General features: G+C 39.2%; 1 protein-coding gene across 1 annotated transcript in view; it reads right to left on the reverse strand.

Annotated features, from left to right (window-relative positions):
• The window catches only part of LOC122791242 (nuclear receptor subfamily 1 group I member 3-like), a 421797-nt gene that overhangs the window by 115825 nt on the left and 285549 nt on the right, over positions 1-20423 (reverse strand). The window contains exon 5 of the mRNA XM_044058907.1: positions 9592-9803. Within this exon, the coding sequence (XP_043914842.1) occupies positions 9592-9803 (212 nt within the window). The remainder of the gene's footprint in view (positions 1-9591; positions 9804-20423) is intronic.

Below are 20423 nucleotides of genomic sequence, written 5' to 3' on the forward strand. Positions count from 1 at the left end.
AAGTTCTACAAGGAAACAACTCCAGTGCTTATTAATAATGCCCACCCCTCCAGGCATGTCTATGGGTCTGTTCCCTGTGCTTTCTCCTATTAACCTGGTGAACCTGGGAATTCTGAGGCAATGTAGCAACTGCCTCATGTACACTGACAACCCTCTCCTCTTACCTCCCAACATTCAGACTTGTGAGAGATGCACTTATATATCCAAATTGGAAGCCATGCACTCTCCAGCCAAGACTGGAATAGCTGGTCAAGAAGAGAAGGTCAACACTTGAACCACTCCACATGGAACACATAGCCTTCCAAAGCATACACCATCACTGCTGTCACATAAAAACACAAACCACATGCCTACACTCGTGGAGGCTCTCAATAGAAATCTACCCAAACAACAGAGACCTCCAAGGCAGAAACACACTCGACCACCACAATGCAGCACAAATCATGAGAAAAACAGCTCACCTAAACTGTGTGCCACTCAACCAAAGCCCCTAAGGCAAAACAACTTGCCCAATACACTAGTCATAGGTGACTCGATAGTGAGGCACAATGATGTTCCACTCACTAGGTTGAATAAGGAGAAGGTAACAGCTGTCTGTCGGGTGCCAGGATCCATCGCATAAAGCACTCACGCAAGTCACTCCACAATAGGTATAAATATGACTCTGTCATTGTCCATGTTGGTGTGAATGACCTGAGACATACCTCCTTGGACTACATGAAAAGAGACATGGAGGAGCTCTGGAATTATGTAGCCCAGGTGGGTATGACCCTAACCCTGAGCAGCATCCTACCATTGCCCAGAATGATAGCACAGTATAAGCAGAAAATGATCAACTTCAATAATTGGCTAAGTTTCTGGTGTCAGTCAAAGGGGATCCAGTATCTGTCTTCCGGGGATGACATGACTGACAGACCTTGATGCTTTGCCAAAGATGGCCTGCATCTGTCACCTCTGGGATTCCAGATACTGGCCAAGGCACTTGCCACCTCTATAGTGCCTTTTTAGGCAGTGTTCCAAAGACCAACATACCACCATAAGAGCTATAAATAAATGCAGTCTGAGGGTCATGCTGGTCAAAGCTAGAAGTCTAAATCTCAAGATGCACTCACTTGAAACACTCCTCAAAATGGAGAACATCAACATTTGTACTGTAACAGAGACCTTGTTCAAAGCAACAGAAAGCACCCCTGCATTACCAGGCTATAACTCATTCCACACCTTTTGGCCCCAAAACACGGACCAAAGCTCCAAACGCTGTGGTGTCTCCATATTCATAAAAGATATGCACACCTCCGGACTGGTAACCCAACATAATGCATCAGAGATACTTCACGTGCAATTAACATTGGATAAGACAGCAATTCAGGTTGTTGCCTGCTATAGGTCCCTAACCATGTCCCAAGACTCTCACTCCACCTTTCTAAGCACCCTGGAAAATATTAGGGTCCACCCCAACACCCTCATACTGGGTGACTTCAACTACCCCTCCATTAACTGGGAAAACTACTCATGTACCAATCAATTTGGCCAACATTTCCTGGAATTCATTAATTCTAACACCCTGGACCAGCTCATTCTTACCCCCACTAGATGTAGCAACATCCTTGACCTGGTTATTACAAACATGGGTGGCCATTGCTCTATACCAATAGTCAACTCCTCCCTGGTTAGATCCGATCACAAACTAATCACCATGGAAATCTACATCCCACCTACACCCCCAGCAAAGGTAACCGCCATGAAAAACTTCTCCAAAGCTAACTTTGGACTCCTAAAAACAGAGGTGGCTAACTTCACGGCACCCATGCAAATTGACAGTAGGTGCATGACTGACGAATCATACACCGATGCACTGTATGAACATGTACACAAATGCATGGAACTGGCCATACCCAACAGAACCAAGACACTCTCATCCAAAAAAAGGAAGCCAATATGATGGTCCTCTGCCATAAACAAACTCTACAACAGAAGGAAGAAACTGTTGCAGAAAAAGGTGAAGTCCCAAGACTGGAAAAACTCCCTTATCAGGCTCAACAAAAAGTTGAGATCCCTCATCAAATCCTATAAAGCTAGCTATGAAAACAGAATTGTGGCAGATACTAAAGACAACCACAAGGCCTTCTATAGTTATGCAAGAATCTTCACGGCAATACCCAGATTTTATCTGAGCTACTGCACAATGGTGCCTCCTATATCGAGCAAACAGATATTGCCAATATACTGGCTGACAGATTCAGTGCCAACTTTACCCCTCTATTCCCTCTAAAGCACCAATCACAATACCAAATGAATGCCAGGCACCCAGTATTACTACTAAACAGGTTAAAACTGCACTGTCCAAGGCCAAGAATAAAGCTTCCATGGCTGTGTTCGACATGAACTACAAAGTGAATTGGCACCACACCGGCATGCCCTGTTCAATCACAGCCTCACCTCAGGCTATGTCCCCACCGAATGGCACACTGCTACAGTCATCTCTCTCCATAAGGGGGAAGTGACTACAGATCCTGGGAACTATTGCCCCATCAGACTGACGAGTCTAATTTGTAAGGCTATGGAGCACATCATCATGGACCTAATAAATATGGATATAGGGAGTCTCCAGACTCTGGATCCCATGCAATTTGGCTTTTTGAAAGGTAGATCATGCCTGCTCAACCTGGTCGACATCTTTGAATTAGTCACCAGAGCTGTGGATGAGAACAAGGTAGTCCACACAGCCTACCTCGATCTGGCCAAGGCCTTGGATACCATTACCCACTATGGAATCATAGACACACTCACTAAACTAGGCATCAACCCCTATATCACTAGGTGGGTTGCAAACTGGCTCACAGACAGAACCCACAGTGTGAAAGTGGCGGACTCCAAGTCAGACTGCTGACCAGTCACAAGTGGAGTCCCACAGGGATCAGCCCTGGGCCCTCTCCTGTTTTGCATCTAGTTTTCTGAAGTCCAGGCCAACACGAAGGGACTCCGGCTGACCAAATTCGCAGATGATTGCAAGCTGGGAGCTATTATTAACTCCCCAAGTGATGTAGATATCCTACAGAAAAGCCTCACTGAGACCACTGACTGGTGTCAAAGCCATTGCCTTAAGCTCAATGCCAAAAAATGCATCATCATCCCCTTTGGAAAAAACTTGGTTCCCATGAATTACCATATCAATGGAAGCCCACTGAAAACTGAAGGTGTTATAAGAGATCTGGGAACACAGGTTGACAGCAACCTTTCCTTTGACCACCACATTGCCACTATGGTCAGAAAGTCCTTCTATGTGGCACATCTCATTACTAAGGGTTTTGCATCAAGGAAGAAAGAGGTCATCATCTCTCTCTACTCTACCCTCATTAGACCAGTGAGGTACAATGCCCCATTTGGCATGTACCTCACTAGACACCTGCAACAACTGGAGAGGCCACAAAAGTACCTCACAAAGAGGATCATAGGCCTTAAACACATGTCTTATATGGACAGACTCAAAAAACTCCAACTATTGTCTATGTCTCATATCACCTACTTAGAGGTGATCCCTGCTTGACTTACAAAGCCATGTCTGACTTAGCACTGTTAGATATGCTACATCTAAAGAAATCCCAATCCCTCCACACCACATGCTCCAGAGACCTCAACCTCATTACCACACTCAATAGAACATGCTGGAGGGACAGGTTCTTAACCCAGAGACTACCTATGCTCTGGAATAGACCTTCCATATATTTCAAGTAGAGCACCTCAATGGCCCTCTTCAGGAGAAACCTTGATGAGTGGATGGGTGATAGAAAATTCACCCCGGGGATCACTTCAGTGGCTCTACTCATACTTGTATATATATATATATATATATATATATATATATATATATATATATATATATATATATATATATATATATATATAGAGGTTTACCTTCAAAATGTCAAATGCCATAATGTCTAATGTTCATTTGGTTGAAAAATAACATCTAAACCCAAAACATTGAATGATCAAAATGCCTAAAATCATTTAATTGAAAAAGCAATGAGATCACATCTACTACCCCACACCTCCCCTACTTAAATATACCAACTCTGATATCGCACTACAGTGCAGAAATGGGCAAATTCGATAATTTCGACATTGTGAGTTTAGACTAATTTTATTTCAACATTTTCAACCATTTAGCATTCAACATTTTGAAGGTAAACCTATATATATATATATATATATATATATATATATATACAGATATTTTATATATATATATATATATATATATAGAGATATATATATATATATATATATATATAGTTATCTTTGCTATACACACCCCCAGAAAAAAGAAAAAAACATATATTAAAAGACAGTTAACAACTATATATAAAGCTATGGTGGTTACTCTGTTAAAACCATCATCCTTTATTTTCATTTAGCAACTCTTCAGATCCTATGTCATGGAATTTTATTCCAAATATCTCAACGTGTCAGGAATAATTTTTCCCTTCCTCCAGAATAACAGTTTGCTGTCCAGTCCCATTAAAAGAATAGTCTATATATCCCAGATGTTTTCTAATCTTGTAATTTAATTGAGTGAGTGAAATCATTTGCTTTGATTTCCAGTGATTGGCACACAGTCATTTTATACTATGGGCTAATGCCCAACATACCTTAGTATATTTTGATTTCTGAAATCTTCCTTTTAGGATAACTCCAAACTTACAAAATGGCCACTCTAGATGCTGGTCTATTTTAACCCCTTTCTGCAGTATCTTAGTTGCCCAAAACATATGGAGATGATCTGTATTATGTTACTCACATCTCCAACACTGACTGTCTCCCCTCAACCCCATGTTGTACAAGTCTTTTTTGGGTTAAAGTCACATCTTGACAGTAATCTGATTTGCTGATCTCTGTATCTGGGCCACCTACCTGTTCTGCTTGTGTCTCTCCATATTTGTTCCTATTCCTCCTCCTCCTCTGAAACGTTAATTTCCTCTTGCCTTTTTCATCTCCCCATCTAGGAGCCAGATCTTTAGCATGGGAGAAATGGATGTGCCTAGTGAAAAGCAGGGTCAGAATTATATACAATGATTTGGGGAGACTCAGATGCAAGTGTGGAAGTGGGGAAATCATTGTATATAATTCTGACAGTGCTTTTTCACTATGCACTTCCATTTCTCCCATGTTAAAGATCTGTCTCCTTTTCCTTCCTGTCTGATATATTTCCTCCATATTTGGTCCAACTGTACACAGGAGAAGCATTCCCACTGTTTTATTCTATAGGTCTCTGCAATGGTGACAAAACTCTAGTGAGCATTCATCTTCTGGACCTTTCATTAACTATTCCAAGTTTCAAATTCCCTTATTGAACCAATGTTACTACTTGAATTACATATTGTATAAAGCTTCTCAGAGTGTGATCAGATGTTATTTTTAGGAACTATTCCCCCAACCCCCACCATCTCCTTACATTTTGTATAGATTTCCCATATCCAGTCACATGGTATTTTCTGTATAGGGTCTTCCCAATCCATTCCTTTCTCTTTATGTACTTGATTATTGACAGATTTCCATCTCAGTAGTTGATTCACTTTGAAGGCCATACCATATGACTTGATAAATGGCATGGCCCATTTCCTACCTATTTTAGGAGTATAGAACCATCTCAATGGGATTCTACTAGCTCCTCTACCTAGAATGTTATCATTTATAAGTTCTTGCAAAGTCTCTATCATTGAGTTTTGTGCTGATATAGGTAAATTCCTTAAACTGGAGACTGGATGTGTTTTATAACTGTATAATAAGAAAGCAAGAGATTATGAAACTCCTAATAAAACTATTTATCTTATCTATCTATCTAATCCATCCATCTATCTATTTATCTATAATAATTTTAATCATTTTTGCCCACCTGTTCTGTTCTTGCTTTTGAGAATTTAGCCTATCCCAGGCCATCCTATGGAATCCTCCCTGCTGCTGGCATCAGAAGACATTAGGAGGGGAAAAACAACAGCCCATGACTGCAGCCATCATGCTGTCAAAGGTTAGGAGATATTTTGATATTTTGATCATAATACGGGACATAACCATCCCCTGTGCTGATTGCACTTTTCCTGTCACCATTGAGAATATCTTTAATATAGAGACTAACCCCATGACTTTTCCCATCAATTACTTTCTATTATTATCCAGGGTTTTCCTTAATGTACTATATATCATCAAGCCATGATATGTTGCCTGTGTCTTTTATGGGATATCTTCACTCTCCATTTGGTAGCCTTGACCCCATCACTTTATCACCATTTTTGCCAGTTTGCATTCCAGCTCAAAAGACTTCCTAAAAAGCTGGAAGATATTTAAAACTCCACCTAAGACAGATGGTAAATATGTGCTCATTAATACATGGTCATCAACAGACATCTGAAAGAAACTGATACCTCCTTCATTGGGTCTTCTCCATCCTCTCTTTGTAATAAACCATTCCATTGTTTTGTTATTTCTGTTCATTGTTCTCCTCGAGCTGTTAGAATCTTCATTTAATCTCATCAGTCTATGACTCACTTCAATGAAATAATTTCCGTTAACTATGTTTATACAGTTATTACATCCCAAGAATATAACCAAGAGCTCCTCCTTCATGGCCTTACATATGTTGTTGATGAAACATCCAACTATCCTGTACCTCATTGGATATAATCTTGACTGCTATTGTCTCTGTACACAACTCAACCACTCCAGTCCTGTTATTCTTTTAAGAATTTTTTAACTACTTCTAGACTCCTTTTCTAATAATGTTGATATGGAGCCTGCAATGATAAATCATATTATGATGACCAAAGTGCAATGATACAGTAGAAACCTGAACAATATGCAGATGAAAATGAAGTCTGCTGTTGAATGCTATTCTTAGATGGACTTATAGTCTCATGTCATAAAACTTATTTAATTTGTATATGCCTTTATGACCATACTCATTTTATCAAGCTAATTTTCCACATTTTCACACCTTTTGTAGATGCTATTAATAACCTAAAGTGTCACGTAGAGCACAGACATTCATAGTCATATCCAAGGTTAAAATGTTATACAACAAGAGGCTAAAAGGGAGCTCCATATGTTATTTAGTACAACTTAAAATTGTTTTCAGCACATGAAATTGGCATAGTTTAACTGATTCTATTGCATGTGATGCATGCCTTATTTTCTTTACCGTGTATAGCGTAATTCTGGTATATGGCTTGAATCATGGGTAAAAAGAAGCCTGGTGGATCAATCTATTTATCTTGTTAATAAATGCAGTAATAACCAAACAATTGAATAAACCATATGGAATTTTTAAAATAAAAAGCTTTATACATTTAAAAATGTAGTTAACAGGAAGGTCATGGGGAGAAGCAACTGAGAGATACAGAGTTGCAAACAGAGAGAAATGGAACACAGGTCCCCAAAGCATTTCCCCTTTCTTAAACAGAAGCAGTAAACTGTGCCAAGGAGTAAATGGATGTGGGGAAGGTGTATAGAAGGTGTGTGGCTCACACAATTTCCTATAGTGATGATAAAAACCTATGAATGAAAAGTGGTTTGAATGTTTCTATAAACATTTTCACCTGCATTTGGAAAAAAAAAAAAAAAACTGTCCTTGCTGAAACCAGTCACTACAGTCTACATTACTGAATGCGCACTCCAGTATAAGTGCAATCTTAGAATTAAAATAATTAAGTATGGCTCAGGATTGTATGCATAAGACAAATCCTCCCACTGTGGATGGTTTTAAATGTGCGAGTTTGGACGGAGGTGGGGGGGAGACTATCTACCTTGTGGAATACATTTATTCAGTCTGTTTTTATTTCCCCTCTGCTGAAAGCCCCCTGATAAAATGACTAGAATAACATTCACCACACTTTCTGATTTGTATCTCACAGCCAGATACTGCTAAAATGTAGTATCCCCAGAGCCACTGATGAGGCAGACGGGTTTAAAGCAGCTGACCATGGGATGCAATGCTCAAGAGAATTACAGCTTTAGGCTGAAACATAAATGAACAAGTCATTTTATGGTACCAATGGCTGCATTTTCTGATCATCCATCCTAGTTAAATTCTGACTACCCTACTGGTTAACACATAACTTATATAAATTCCTATTTCCCTGTTCCCCACCGATAGATATTTATTTAATCAGAATGAAATAAACTCACCTAAACTATAGTCATTGTAGTACAACTGTGCATATCAGTATATGATCTCAATGGCATACTTGGTTTACTTTCACTGTGAGACAAAAATGTTCAGAAACCAAAATCAGTGAGCCAGTCAAAGTTTAAGGAAGTTGAAAGACCATTTTAGGAGTCAGTTATCAGAAACCAATATTCGAACAGGTATCTGGACAATTATATAATATTTTAATTTTGTCTGGCTCTGCAGGATAGACATTTTGGCTTTGACTAAGCTGTAAATGACTTGAATATGACCATCAGCACAGGTGGTGGAGGAACTGACCACGGTGGGATAGGAGTGAGGGATTGTGGTCAGTTTTTCCCATCCTGGAGTGAGTGAGTCAGTGGAAGTCTTGCTTTAAAAACAATCACCTGAAGGAAATCCAAGTACTGTCCTCCCATGCACAGTGACTCTGGGCATGAACCTAACAGTTGGTACATGCACTCTACCTGAGCATCATGAACATGCACAGTGACTCTGGGCATGAGCCTGACAGATGGTATGTGCACTCTACCTCAGCATCATGACCATGCTCAGTGACTCTGGGCATGAACCTGATAGATGGTATGTGCACTCTACCTCAGCATCATGAGTATGCAGAAATGGATGTTTCCAAGCAGTCTAGTATTGCTAGGTATTGCACTGTGCTTGTCTGCCACCAGGCACCAAGTTTTAATGAGACTCAAAATATCTCCTAACCTTTGACAGCATGATGGCTGCAGTCATGGGCTGTTGTTTTTCCCTCCTAATGTCTTCTGATGCCAGCAGCAGGGAGGATTCCATAGGATGGCCTGGGATAGGCTAAATTCTCAAAAGCAAGAACAGAACAGGTGGGCAAAAATGATTAAAATTATTATAGATAAATAGATAGATGGATGGATTAGATAGATAGATAAGATAAATAGTTTTATTAGGAGTTTCATAATCTCTTGCTTTCTTATTATACAGTTATAAAACACATCCAGTCTCCAGTTTTACATTTTGAAATCAACAGTTTTCTTCCTGTGATCTCCATCATTATGGGGGCTTTGTTACACTTTTTTTAGAAATGGAGTGTTTTTACACAGGAGCAAATAAGCATCATAGCTGGCAAAACATCAAAAATAAGAAACTTAAGATGTACCTGAAAAACAAAGTTACATTTCAGTAGTTGAAGGACTGAGTTTGTACTCATTCCAAAAAAACAAAATGTGATGACACATGAGCTGCTGCAATCACATGCATCTACACAAGTATGATGGTCACTTTCTGTTATTCTTTATAGAAGGCATTTAACACAAATACAACCTTGTAGAAAACACTGCCTTAATTACGAAAAGGAAGAAACAAAATGTAGATAGTAAACATATAACAAATAGAATAAGAAAATCATAAAAAAATAGCTTTCTCACCGAAATTCCGGGATTTCCTTTGCAAAATTGATCACTTGTCTGGCCATAAAAGTACCGAGTTCAGCCATTTGCGTGATTACAGAGGATGATACAGAGTGCTGCCCATCCAGGTATGACATGTGTCTCCATTGTCCAGGGTCTGCAGAGCATACATCTGACAGAGGTTGCAGGTAACTGGGGCTGCAGAAAGCTTCTATTTGTTGGGGTGCATCCTGTATGGTTACAAAAGCATGTAAAGATGTTACAGTATATAACAGAGTAACTTTCTTCCTTCTATGGGAAGCTCATAAACAGTATCTATCAAAACAAAGGTGAAAAAAAATGGGTGAAAGACTGTGTTTAATTAGTGGATGGTAAATGTGTTATGTAATGCAAGACAGATGCTGCTAGACAGCCAGTGCTATATTGGTAACTGAGGAAAATGGGGGTTGCACCCTTATTTCAATTTTACGAAAAGGATTTTCATCACAGTCTACAAGATATAGATTTTCTGAACATAATGCAGTAATTTTGAAGCTCAGGACCGACATATGAGTACCTTGCATTAGCTCCCCCTTTTCCCCAAAGGATTTTGTCACGTCTAACCTGGGAGTTGTACCCTTCCTTCACTAATATAAATACCCTCTGAGGTCACACCATTTGCAAGAAATGGAATCTAATTTAAGTAAGTCCTAATCTTCAATATCAACCACAGTCCAACTTGTCAATACATTTTTTCCCAGGCCCATTTGAATGACTCTATAGTGGTTATACAATATGCTCTGATGTGCATTTAGACCTCACTGGGTTAAGTTTCTATTTAGCTGCGTTTTGCATCTCTCACACTTGAGTCTGATACAATATCCATTCTATCACTCATGTATAATGAGAAGAGGTTGAGTCTTGGGTGTTTGTTTAAGTAGTTTACTGTATACAAACACATCAGGATGGATGGCAGGAACATTGAACTTAAACAAATTATCTAACTGACTGACTAGATACTTGCATGCTCTCACTCTGGCTGCTCACGCAACATGGCACTCTTGCTTGCATGTGCTCAGTACAGACATGCATGTGCTGAGTCACTGGAAAGCTTCTTAAAGGTATATCACACACTCTGATCTACATCCTCCCTCTTCACTGAGCTGTCTCATGAAAACAATGATATTTCAATAGGCATGCAATTATACAGACACTAATAAACAAACAACAGCCATGTCCAGGTTGCCATGTATCTGGAACTAGGTTTTGAGATCCGACCTGACCTCGTAATATAATAGTTAGGACTGGGGTCAGCAACAGGGAGAGTCACTGGCAAATGTTCTTCTCGAGGACTTTCAGGATTTTTCTCTGCAACAGGGATTACTGGAAGAATGCCCTCAGGAACACATTAGACAAGTTGCTCTGAGAATTAGTCTTTGTCACAGGCAAGATGCTGTAACACTGGTTTGGTTACTCGTAACAAATGCTTCTGGTTATGTCTGAAATACATTCCTTGGGATTCCACAATGTACGAACTCGGCTCTTGACACAAACTTTTCATAAATCCGATCAAAACTTTTTGACATCTGCATCCTCACTATGTCCCTTTTTTCAGTGAACTGAGCAGTTTGCTGGTCTTATCATATTAGGACTTCTGGGACAAACACTTTTTCAGCAGTTGGACTTTCATTGCTTTGTTGTTCTTAGCACATGGAACCAATAAACTGCTGCTGATTGGTAATGTGGTAATGGTTTGTCTTGGCATATGTCTCTGGGCAGGTGAACCAAGATGATCATCACGCGGAATGTTTCTGAGATTTAGCAAGTTTAGGAAAGCAATGGTATTGTCACATTTGAATTTTGCCAACAGCTGTTTTCCACTTTGAACTGCACTTTCAGCCAAGCCATTTGACTGACGATATTGAGGACCAAGTCCCACATTTCAGCAAATTGTCTGAACTGCTGACTTGTAAACTGTGCATCATTGAAACAAATAACTCTGTGTGGACTACCATGGACAGAAAAGTGTCTCTTAAACTTAGCAATGACAGTACTTGATGTTAGGTTAGGAAGTACTTCAATCTCAAACCAATTTGAATGAGTCTACTAACACTAAGTAATGCTGACCATTCCACTCAAAGATATTTCTGGCTACTGTTGACCAAGGTAGTTCAGGAATCTGGTTTAACTGAAGTGGTTCTTTTTGTTTATGCGGCTTTGTACTGTTACATACTGAACAAGATGAAAGTACTTTCTCAATATCTTTTGACATAGAAGGCCAAAATACTAGACTTCTCGCCCTTCCTTTGGAAGAATCAGTTCCTGGGTGGCCATGATGCAAGATCTTAATGCACTCTTGTTGTAAGGACATAATCACCTTTGGACCTTTCATGATGATACCATTGTCTGAAAAAATCTCATCTCTGTATGGAAAATACTGCAGCACATCTACTGGTAAACAAGATTGCTTTGAAGGCCATCCTCAACTGATAAAGAGGTTTAGCTTCTGGAGAACTGTATCTGAAGCTGTGTGAGTTCTGAGCTCATCATAGGTTCATAGGTAGGTACTAGGCTATCGGCCCTGGGGCCTATATAAGCTTAGTCAAAAAGGTTCCCTGGCTTTCACTACCCAAGAAAATTATTTTTCTGTGCCCCTGTCAAGCAGTGCCGCAGAAGTGATCCCTGGGGTGAATTTTCTATTTCCAGTTGTCAAGATTTTTCTTAAAGAGGGCCAATGAGGAGCTTTGCTTGACATGAATGTGTAGTTTGTTCCAGAGTATGGGAAGTCTCTGGGAAAGGAATCTATCCCTCCAGCATGTTCTGTTTATTGTGGTGACAAGGTTTAGGTCCCTGGAGCATGTAGTTGGGAGAGATTGGGGTTTCTTTAAGTGTAGCATGTCCAACAGCTCCGGGTTTGACATAGCTTTGTATGTTAGGCAAAGATCGCCTCTGAGTAGGCGATATGCAATGGAGTAGTCTGGAGTTTTTTGAGACAGTCTGCATATGGCATCTGTTTGAGGCCAATAATCCTCTTAGTGAGGTATTTCTGTGGCCTTTCCAATTAATAATTGTTGTCAATAACAACGTATATTTTTTAGGTTAGATTATTTATTGATCATAGATATTTATTGATCAGTTCGAATTTAACATAAAGTTAATGTATGGTTAACCTCAGTATATATTTAACATTGGTTTTCAGATTCTGTTGCTTTTACTTTTATTTTTAGCTATTCTTAATTAGTAGGTGGTGTCTTCTGTTAATTAGAAGGTGTGGGACATTAAATATAAAGGGTTTGGTACAGTGTTGAAATTTTGCCTGAAGAAGTTTCTATATTATATGAAACGAAAAGCGCTTTGTATTATTTGTGTGGATTCAATAAACAGTTCGAAGTGGTACCCAGCCCACCCATGCCATCTACTTTTCAGTTAGCCTTTCCAGTTGTTGTAGGTGTCTTGTGAGCTACATGCCAAACAGAGCATTGTACTCTATAATGGGTCTGATGAGGGATGAGTACAGAGGAACAATGACCTCCTTTTTTCTAGAGGAGAACCCTTTTATGATGAGGTGTGCCACGTAGAAGGATTTCCTGACTACTATGGCAATGTGGTTATCAAAGGAGAGACTACTGTCCCCCTGTGTCCCGAGGTCTCTTACCACACTTTCAGTGTTTAGTGAACTACTGCCTATGTGGTAGTCCATGGGTACCGAGTTTTTCCCAAAGGGGATGACAATGCACTTCTTGGCAATGAGCTTGAGGCCATGACTTTGACACCAAGCATATATCTCTGTGAGGCCCTTTTGTAGAATGTCTACATCATTGGGTGATTCTATTATGGCTCCTAGTTTGCAGTCATCTGCGAACTTCGTTAGCCAAAGGTTTTCTGTGTTGGCCTGCACTTCAGAGAAGTAGATGCCAAACAGAAGAGGACCCAGGACCAAACCCTGTGGTACTCCACTCGTCACTGGTCTGCAGTCGGACTTGGAGGCGGCTACTTTTACTGTGTGAGTTCTGTCAGTGAGCCAGTTGGCCACCCATCTTGTGACATAGGGATTTATGCCCAGTTTAGTGAGTTTATCTATAATTCCAGATTGGGGGATGGTATCAAAAGCCTCGGCGAGGTCAAGATAGGCTGCGTGCATTACTTTGCCCTCGTCTACAGCTCTAGTGACTGCTTCAAGGAAGTCAATCAGGTTTAGTAGACATGATCTACCTTTTACAAACCCAAACTGAGTGGGGTCCAGGGTTTGGAGGTTACTTATGTCTTTGTTTATAAGCTCCAAGATGATATGTTCCATGGCCTTGCAGACCAGGGTCATCAGGCTAATGGGGTGGTAGTTTCCAGGGTCCATGGTGGCACCCCCTTTGTGGTGTGAGATAACCATTGCTGTGCACCATTCAGTAGGCACATAGCCTGAGGTGAGGCTATGATTGAACATGGTACTTAGGTGGGGTGCCAGTTCATTTTGTAGTTCATGCACTATGCAGCCTGTGATGTTGTCTGGTCCCATGGATGCTGTGTTCTTGGCTTTGGAGAGTGCAGTCTTTACTTGTTCATCCACAGGGGATTTGCATTCTTCTGGTATTAAGATGGACCCTTTGGAGAGTGAAAGGGGGGGGGTTAAGGTTAGCACTGAACCTATCTGCCAGGATGTTGACAATATCGGTTGGTTCTGTATATTTAGTGCCATTGTGCTGTAGCTCAGAGCAGATCTGAGTGTTGCCATTGAGATTCTTGACATAGCTGTAGAATGCAAAGCCACAACACCTCATGAAGCCAAGTATAATTCCAATAAACATCCAAAACACAAAACCAGCAACGACTCGTGAAAGCTGTAGAGTGCTTTGAGGTTGTCTTTGAAATCAGTGGCAAATTTATTTTCATAACTAGCTTTGAGGATTTTATGAGGGATCTCAGCTTCTTGCTGAGGCTGACCAGGGAGTTCCTCCAATCTTGGGATTTTACTCTTTTTTGCAACAGCTTCTTCCTTCTGTTGTAGAGTTTGTTAATGGCAGAGGACCACCAGATTGGCTTCCTTTTTGTGGAGGATAGCATCTTGGTTCTGTTGGGGATGGCATGATAAAGATATGTGGAAGAAAAATTTCTCACTTCCATAACTTTAAAATCTGTTTGCTCACTGTTGTGCTGTTCTGTGGTTTTCCTGGGTGATCTGGATAAGGTATTAGCAAGATAAAGAAGTTTGCCTTTCATGTAAACAAGATTGAAGTTGTACTTTTGCAATTTGAGCATCATGCATTGCAATCTTGCAGGAGCTGTGTGTATTGGCTTTCTCAAAATAGTGAATAGAGGTCAGTTTTGATCTGGATAGGTCAACCATAAATATAATCATGGAACTCTGAACATGCAAACACAATTGCCAAAAGGTCTTTCTCAATTTGGGCATATTGCATCTTGGTTTGGGTAAGAGTTCTCGGTGCTTAGGTTACTTGTCTACCATCTTGAAGAATGACTGCACCTAGACCAAACTTTGAGGGATCACAGGAAAGAGTAACTAGTTTGTGAACATCATAGTAGCTGAGTGTTGATGGACTAGCAATTTTCTGTTTCTGGACATCAAATACTCTCTGGTGTTGTTCTGACCATGACCAAATTACGTCTTTGCATGTCAGTTCTCGTAATGGTGCTGAAAGTTGGCTCAAGTCTAGAATGAACTTGCCTAAATAGTTCATGCCAAGGAAATGTTGTAGGGCTTGGACATTGTTTGGAGCTGGCATCTCAAGAATTGCTGTTTGCTTGGAAGGATCTGGTCATAAGCCTGAAATGGTAAACAAATGACCAAAATAAGTAACTTCTTGTAGCCTGAATTTGCATTTCTGAGGATTCAGCTTAAGATTCACTTCACATGCTCGTTTTAGAATTTCTTGAGGTTTCTATCATGTTTGACTTCACCACTGCCTCTTACAAGAATATTATCTACTGTAATAGTACATGAATAGTTAGAAAAATATGTGTTCCATAGCACGCTGAAAGACTTTACTGGCAGAATTTATTTCAAATGGCATTCTCAGAAATCTGTACATCCCGAATGGCATACCAAATGTGATTAGTAATGTGGTTAGTAATGAAGATTTTCGGTCAAGCGAAATTTGCCAAAATGAACTTTTTGCATCTAAGACAGAAAAAACAGTGGCATTTGGCATGAGGGCAGCAACCTCCTCGATTATGCGTATAGGATGAGGAGGTATTTTTAATGCTTTATTCAAATCTCTTGGCTCAATACATATTCTGATATAATCTGAGCTTTTCTTATGAGCCACTACCAGATACCCATTCATTTGGTTCTTCTACTGAACAAATTACTCTTTGCAGCACCATTGTGTCTAACTTAGCCTTGAGTCTGTTCTGTATAGTTACTGGAACTTTCTGTGCTGGTCTGATGACTGGGCTGACCTCTAAGTCTAACTTCAAGTAGTACACAACTGGGAGTTTGCCTAGTCTGCTGTGAAAATATCAGTATATTCATAAAAAATACTTTGGGCGAAATGTGAGCTGTTGTCATGTAAGCTTCAGTGGTGGACTTCTTTGTTAAATGAAAGCAGTCCCATTTTCAAACTGTCTCTTATTCCTAATAATAACTGCACATGTCTCTTGACTATGTAAAACTGCAAATCTTAGCTGTTCCCAGCAAAGTAACATGAAAGTACTACTGAGCCTTTGGTTTGAATCTCTTCACCACCATAAGCAACAAGCTTTGCACACTTTGTCAAATCAAGTTGTTCTGCAGCTTTTACTCTAGCAAATGTTTCTATTGACATAACATTGCACTTTGAGCCAGTATCTACTTTGAGCTCTACGGGACTCCCATTAATCCAAACAGTACACAATATTTTGTTCTTTGCCCACAAATCTACTGCACTGACTGTTTCACCAAGCACAGACAGACCATCAACATAAAAAGTAGGGTTGCAGCTTTCTAATTTATCAACTTTCCTCTTTGTATGCCATTTTTTTAATAACAGATTGTTCCTTGTTTGATTTACAAAACCTTCTGAAATGATTCCACTTATTGCAAGAATGGCACTGCTGACCAAAAGCTAAACAATTTTCTCATTTGGGTTCATGATTTCCATCACAATTATGACGGTTGACTATCAGGTTAGCTAGTTTTGCTGACTCACCCTGTGCTTTGCTGCATGCACATTGGGCCTTACTGAAGTTGCTCTGGGTTTTGCTACAGTTGCCACACCCTTTGGCCTGTATCTTTTAATCTCGTGCTGCATACTATCTACACTGGCTTTGGAAGGTACCAGAAGGCTTGCTTTCTCATTTGTAAACATGCTTGTGTGCCTTTCTGTAAGCTCGTACATGTCACAAATCTCAGTGGTCTTATTTATTGTCAAATCACTGTCTCACAGCAAAATCTTTCTCACTGTGTCATTATTAATACCACATACAAGCCTGTCTTTTATCAACTCATCTCTCAAATCACCAAATATGTACGTTTTAGCCTTATTTCTAAAGCCAGTTATATATGCTGCAAAAGTTTCACCAGACTTTTGTTCTCTTGTGTAAAATAAGTGCCTTTCCATTGTAATATTTGTTTGGGCATTACACATTTCTCTAAATTTATGTTTTAAGCAATCAGGGTCTTCCTGAATTTCAGCAGGTACCACAATATGGCAGTCTTCCTCCTCCCCTGCAAACACAGCAGGTGCATACACAAATGAACACTCTCTTTCAATGGCTTCTGACCCAGCTAAAGTAAGCAGAATAAATGCCTTTGTACGTGTGTCTGAATGAAAAAGCAGCTTTGAAAATATCATATTCCTGCTCAAACACTCTCCAGTTTTCTGCAATATTGTTATCAAACACAAGTGGTGCAGGCCTGCAAAATCCTTCTGCCATGCCCACAGATTATAGTAAAACACAATGCAATCTTCGCCTTTGTAATTAAGTATGAACATGCACACACACCAGGGAGTTGTAATAATATTCAGATGCACAATAATATCTTTGAAATACTGTAAGCTATGAAATATTCTTTTAAATGAATGTGCTTTATGAAATAACTGCACTGCAATACTGGATGCACTTGCCAACACTTTGCACACTTCAGATATTTTGAATAGCTTTAGTTAATGTGAAAAGTAGTACATAGTGAAAAAATACTGTTGTTTTCCCTTTTTATACATTTTATGAGATTCAGATATTGTTACAAACATTTTCGTAATTATTTTGAATACTTTTATCAATATGTCACAGTTTTAGACATTTCATCTAGTTAGAAATTTGCTTTGAGCATTCTGAATGCTTTGTTTTATATTCTTACTGAAAGAAATCATTTAAACGAGTTTTAGTAGTATTTGTTTCTGACTTGTTCTATGAGTTGTTTGAGCAGTTGGGATGATCCACTCATGTATATTCCTCCACTTCTAACTGGTTGCTTCATGGCTGTAACTCTAGATCCCATGCTTGTCTTGTGTATAATAAGAAGAGGATGAGGCTTAGGTGTTCATTTAAGTAGTTTATTGCATACAAACACATCAGGATGGATAGCAGGAACATTGAACTTAAACAAATTATCTAACTAACTGACTACTACATACTTGCATGCACACACTCTGGCTGCTCATGTAAAATGGCACTCTTGCTTGCACATGCTCAGTACTTATATGCATGTGCCCACTGACTGGAATGCTTCTTAAGGATATATCACACACTCTGATCTACACTTTCTACTTTCTTCCTTTAATTGGCTTAAACAATAACTCCTGAGATCGTCCCTCGGTCTTTTCTCCATACCTGACTGGCTTCATTAGATCACAGTTATACTGCTAGATAAAGGCATCTAATTTCTGCATTTAGCTCATTCCACAAGGCATCCTGTAATGCCATAGATCATCCTAATAGCTTCACTCAGGACACTGTCCAGCAGGGCTTATAAAAATATGCAGCACTCCCCATGAGGTCTCATTGGCATTTTGTTCACAGTTTAGAATGATCCTGCTACAGATATGGTTTTCATAGTTAACATGTTGGCTTTGGTTCTAGCCTTCAAACAGACAATGGAGTGATCAAACTTTCTAAAACACCATTATACCCAGGTCACCACACAGTTTATTTTTTGCTTCCATGTAGAGAGTGTCATCTCACAATGCTCCAGTGACATCTATCATGGGCTCTTGGTGTTGGATGAACTTAATAAATTGTTTTGGGCAAGGTTTTATGCCAGGCAAGAGTCTGCATGTTAAGATATCACAGAAGCTGTGTGTTTGCAATGTCAGCACTGAACATTGAATTGACATTTTTGAGCTGGAAATTAGTTTTGACAGAAGGCAGCAGGTTCAAATTACACAGCAAACTGGAAGATGCTCATCTAATTGTATGTGTCTTTATATACAAAAATGTAGAATATATGTTTTCACTTACCTGCCATCTTCATTAAATTGGATGTACAACAATATTATATTAAAACATGTGGTATATTGAGAATATTTTTGTGCCAATGAGCCTTATGCAAGGACAGAAGTTTTTTTTTCACATACTATCCAACAGATAATTTGGAAATTTTGTTTCAGCAGTTTTTCAACGCCTGGGAACTGGAGGATGAAAGGAAATGCAGAAAACAGAACAGAAAAGGTAGCAGGTTAAGAAGAAGGGGAGGGTGTGAATAAGAAAGTTAAAAAGAACTAAATAACGTAGCAGGCAATAAATAAAATATGTAGACATAAAACAGAAAATACTAGAGGTCTAATATCTAAGTGGCCTGTTTTCATCTGGAAAATAACAAAAAGTTTTTAGTTGACTTTATAGGTATTGAGATATGAAAGCTTTGCACTAGCAAGACATTTTGTCAAACAGCAAAGTTTTGTTCTCTTTCTCTCTCTGTGTATATGTGTGTGTGTGTTGTATGTGTGCATTAAACTAATGTTAATGTTCTTGAGGCGGGTAATATTTACTTACTGGTGGTAGTTGTACTTGGAAACTATGCTACATACCCTTGGTGATGATTGTGATAGAAAAACTATTCATGCCAGACTTTGCTTTTATCAGGTTGTTAGGAGTTTATGAGAAGGATAAAAGCAGTATTCTTATGCAATTACCTTGCTTTTCTGATTATGCTGTTTTGTGTCAACAGATTCCAGCTTGTGCCATGTAGTACTAGGATTTACGCTTGCTTCAATCTTGACATTATTGCTATGGAAGTCACTGTAAACAGCATCTTAGGGACATTTTCTCTGAGACTGACAGCATTATCTTCTGGTATGAGAAGGTGTGTGTGTTCTATGTGTATTCTATGTGTGTTCTATGTGTGTTCTATGTGCTTTCTATGTGTACTCAATGTGTGTTCTATGTGGGTTCTCTGTGTATTATATGTGTGTTCTATGTGCATTCTATGTGTGCTCTATGTGCATTCTATGTGCATTCTATGTGTGTTCTATGTGTGTTCTATGTTCTTTCTATGTGTACTCTCTGTGTTCTATGTGTGTTCTCTGAGTATTATATGTGTATTCTATGTACATTCTATGTGTGCTCTATATGTATTCTATGTGTATTCTATGTGCATTCTATGAGTATTCTATGTGTGTTCTATGTGCATTCTATGTGTATTCTATGTGTGTTCTATGTGTATTCTATGTGTATTCTATGTGCATTCTATGTGTGTTCTATGTGTGTTCTATGTGCTTTCTATGTGTACTCTGTGTATGTTCTATGTGTATTCTATGTGTATTATATGTGTATTCTATGTGCATTCTATGTGTACTCTGTGTGTGTTCTATGTGTGTTCTCTGTGTATTATATGTGTATTCTATGTGCCTTCTATGTGTGCTCTATGTGTATTCTATGTGCCTTCTATGTGTGCTCTATGTGTATTCTATGTAGCTCATGTTCTGTGATATAAAGCTACT

This window comes from Protopterus annectens, chromosome 17.part0 (assembly GCF_019279795.1).
Source record: "Protopterus annectens isolate FY-2018-M chromosome 17.part0, PAN1.0, whole genome shotgun sequence".
In the NCBI taxonomy this organism is placed as follows: Eukaryota; Metazoa; Chordata; order Ceratodontiformes; family Protopteridae; genus Protopterus; species Protopterus annectens.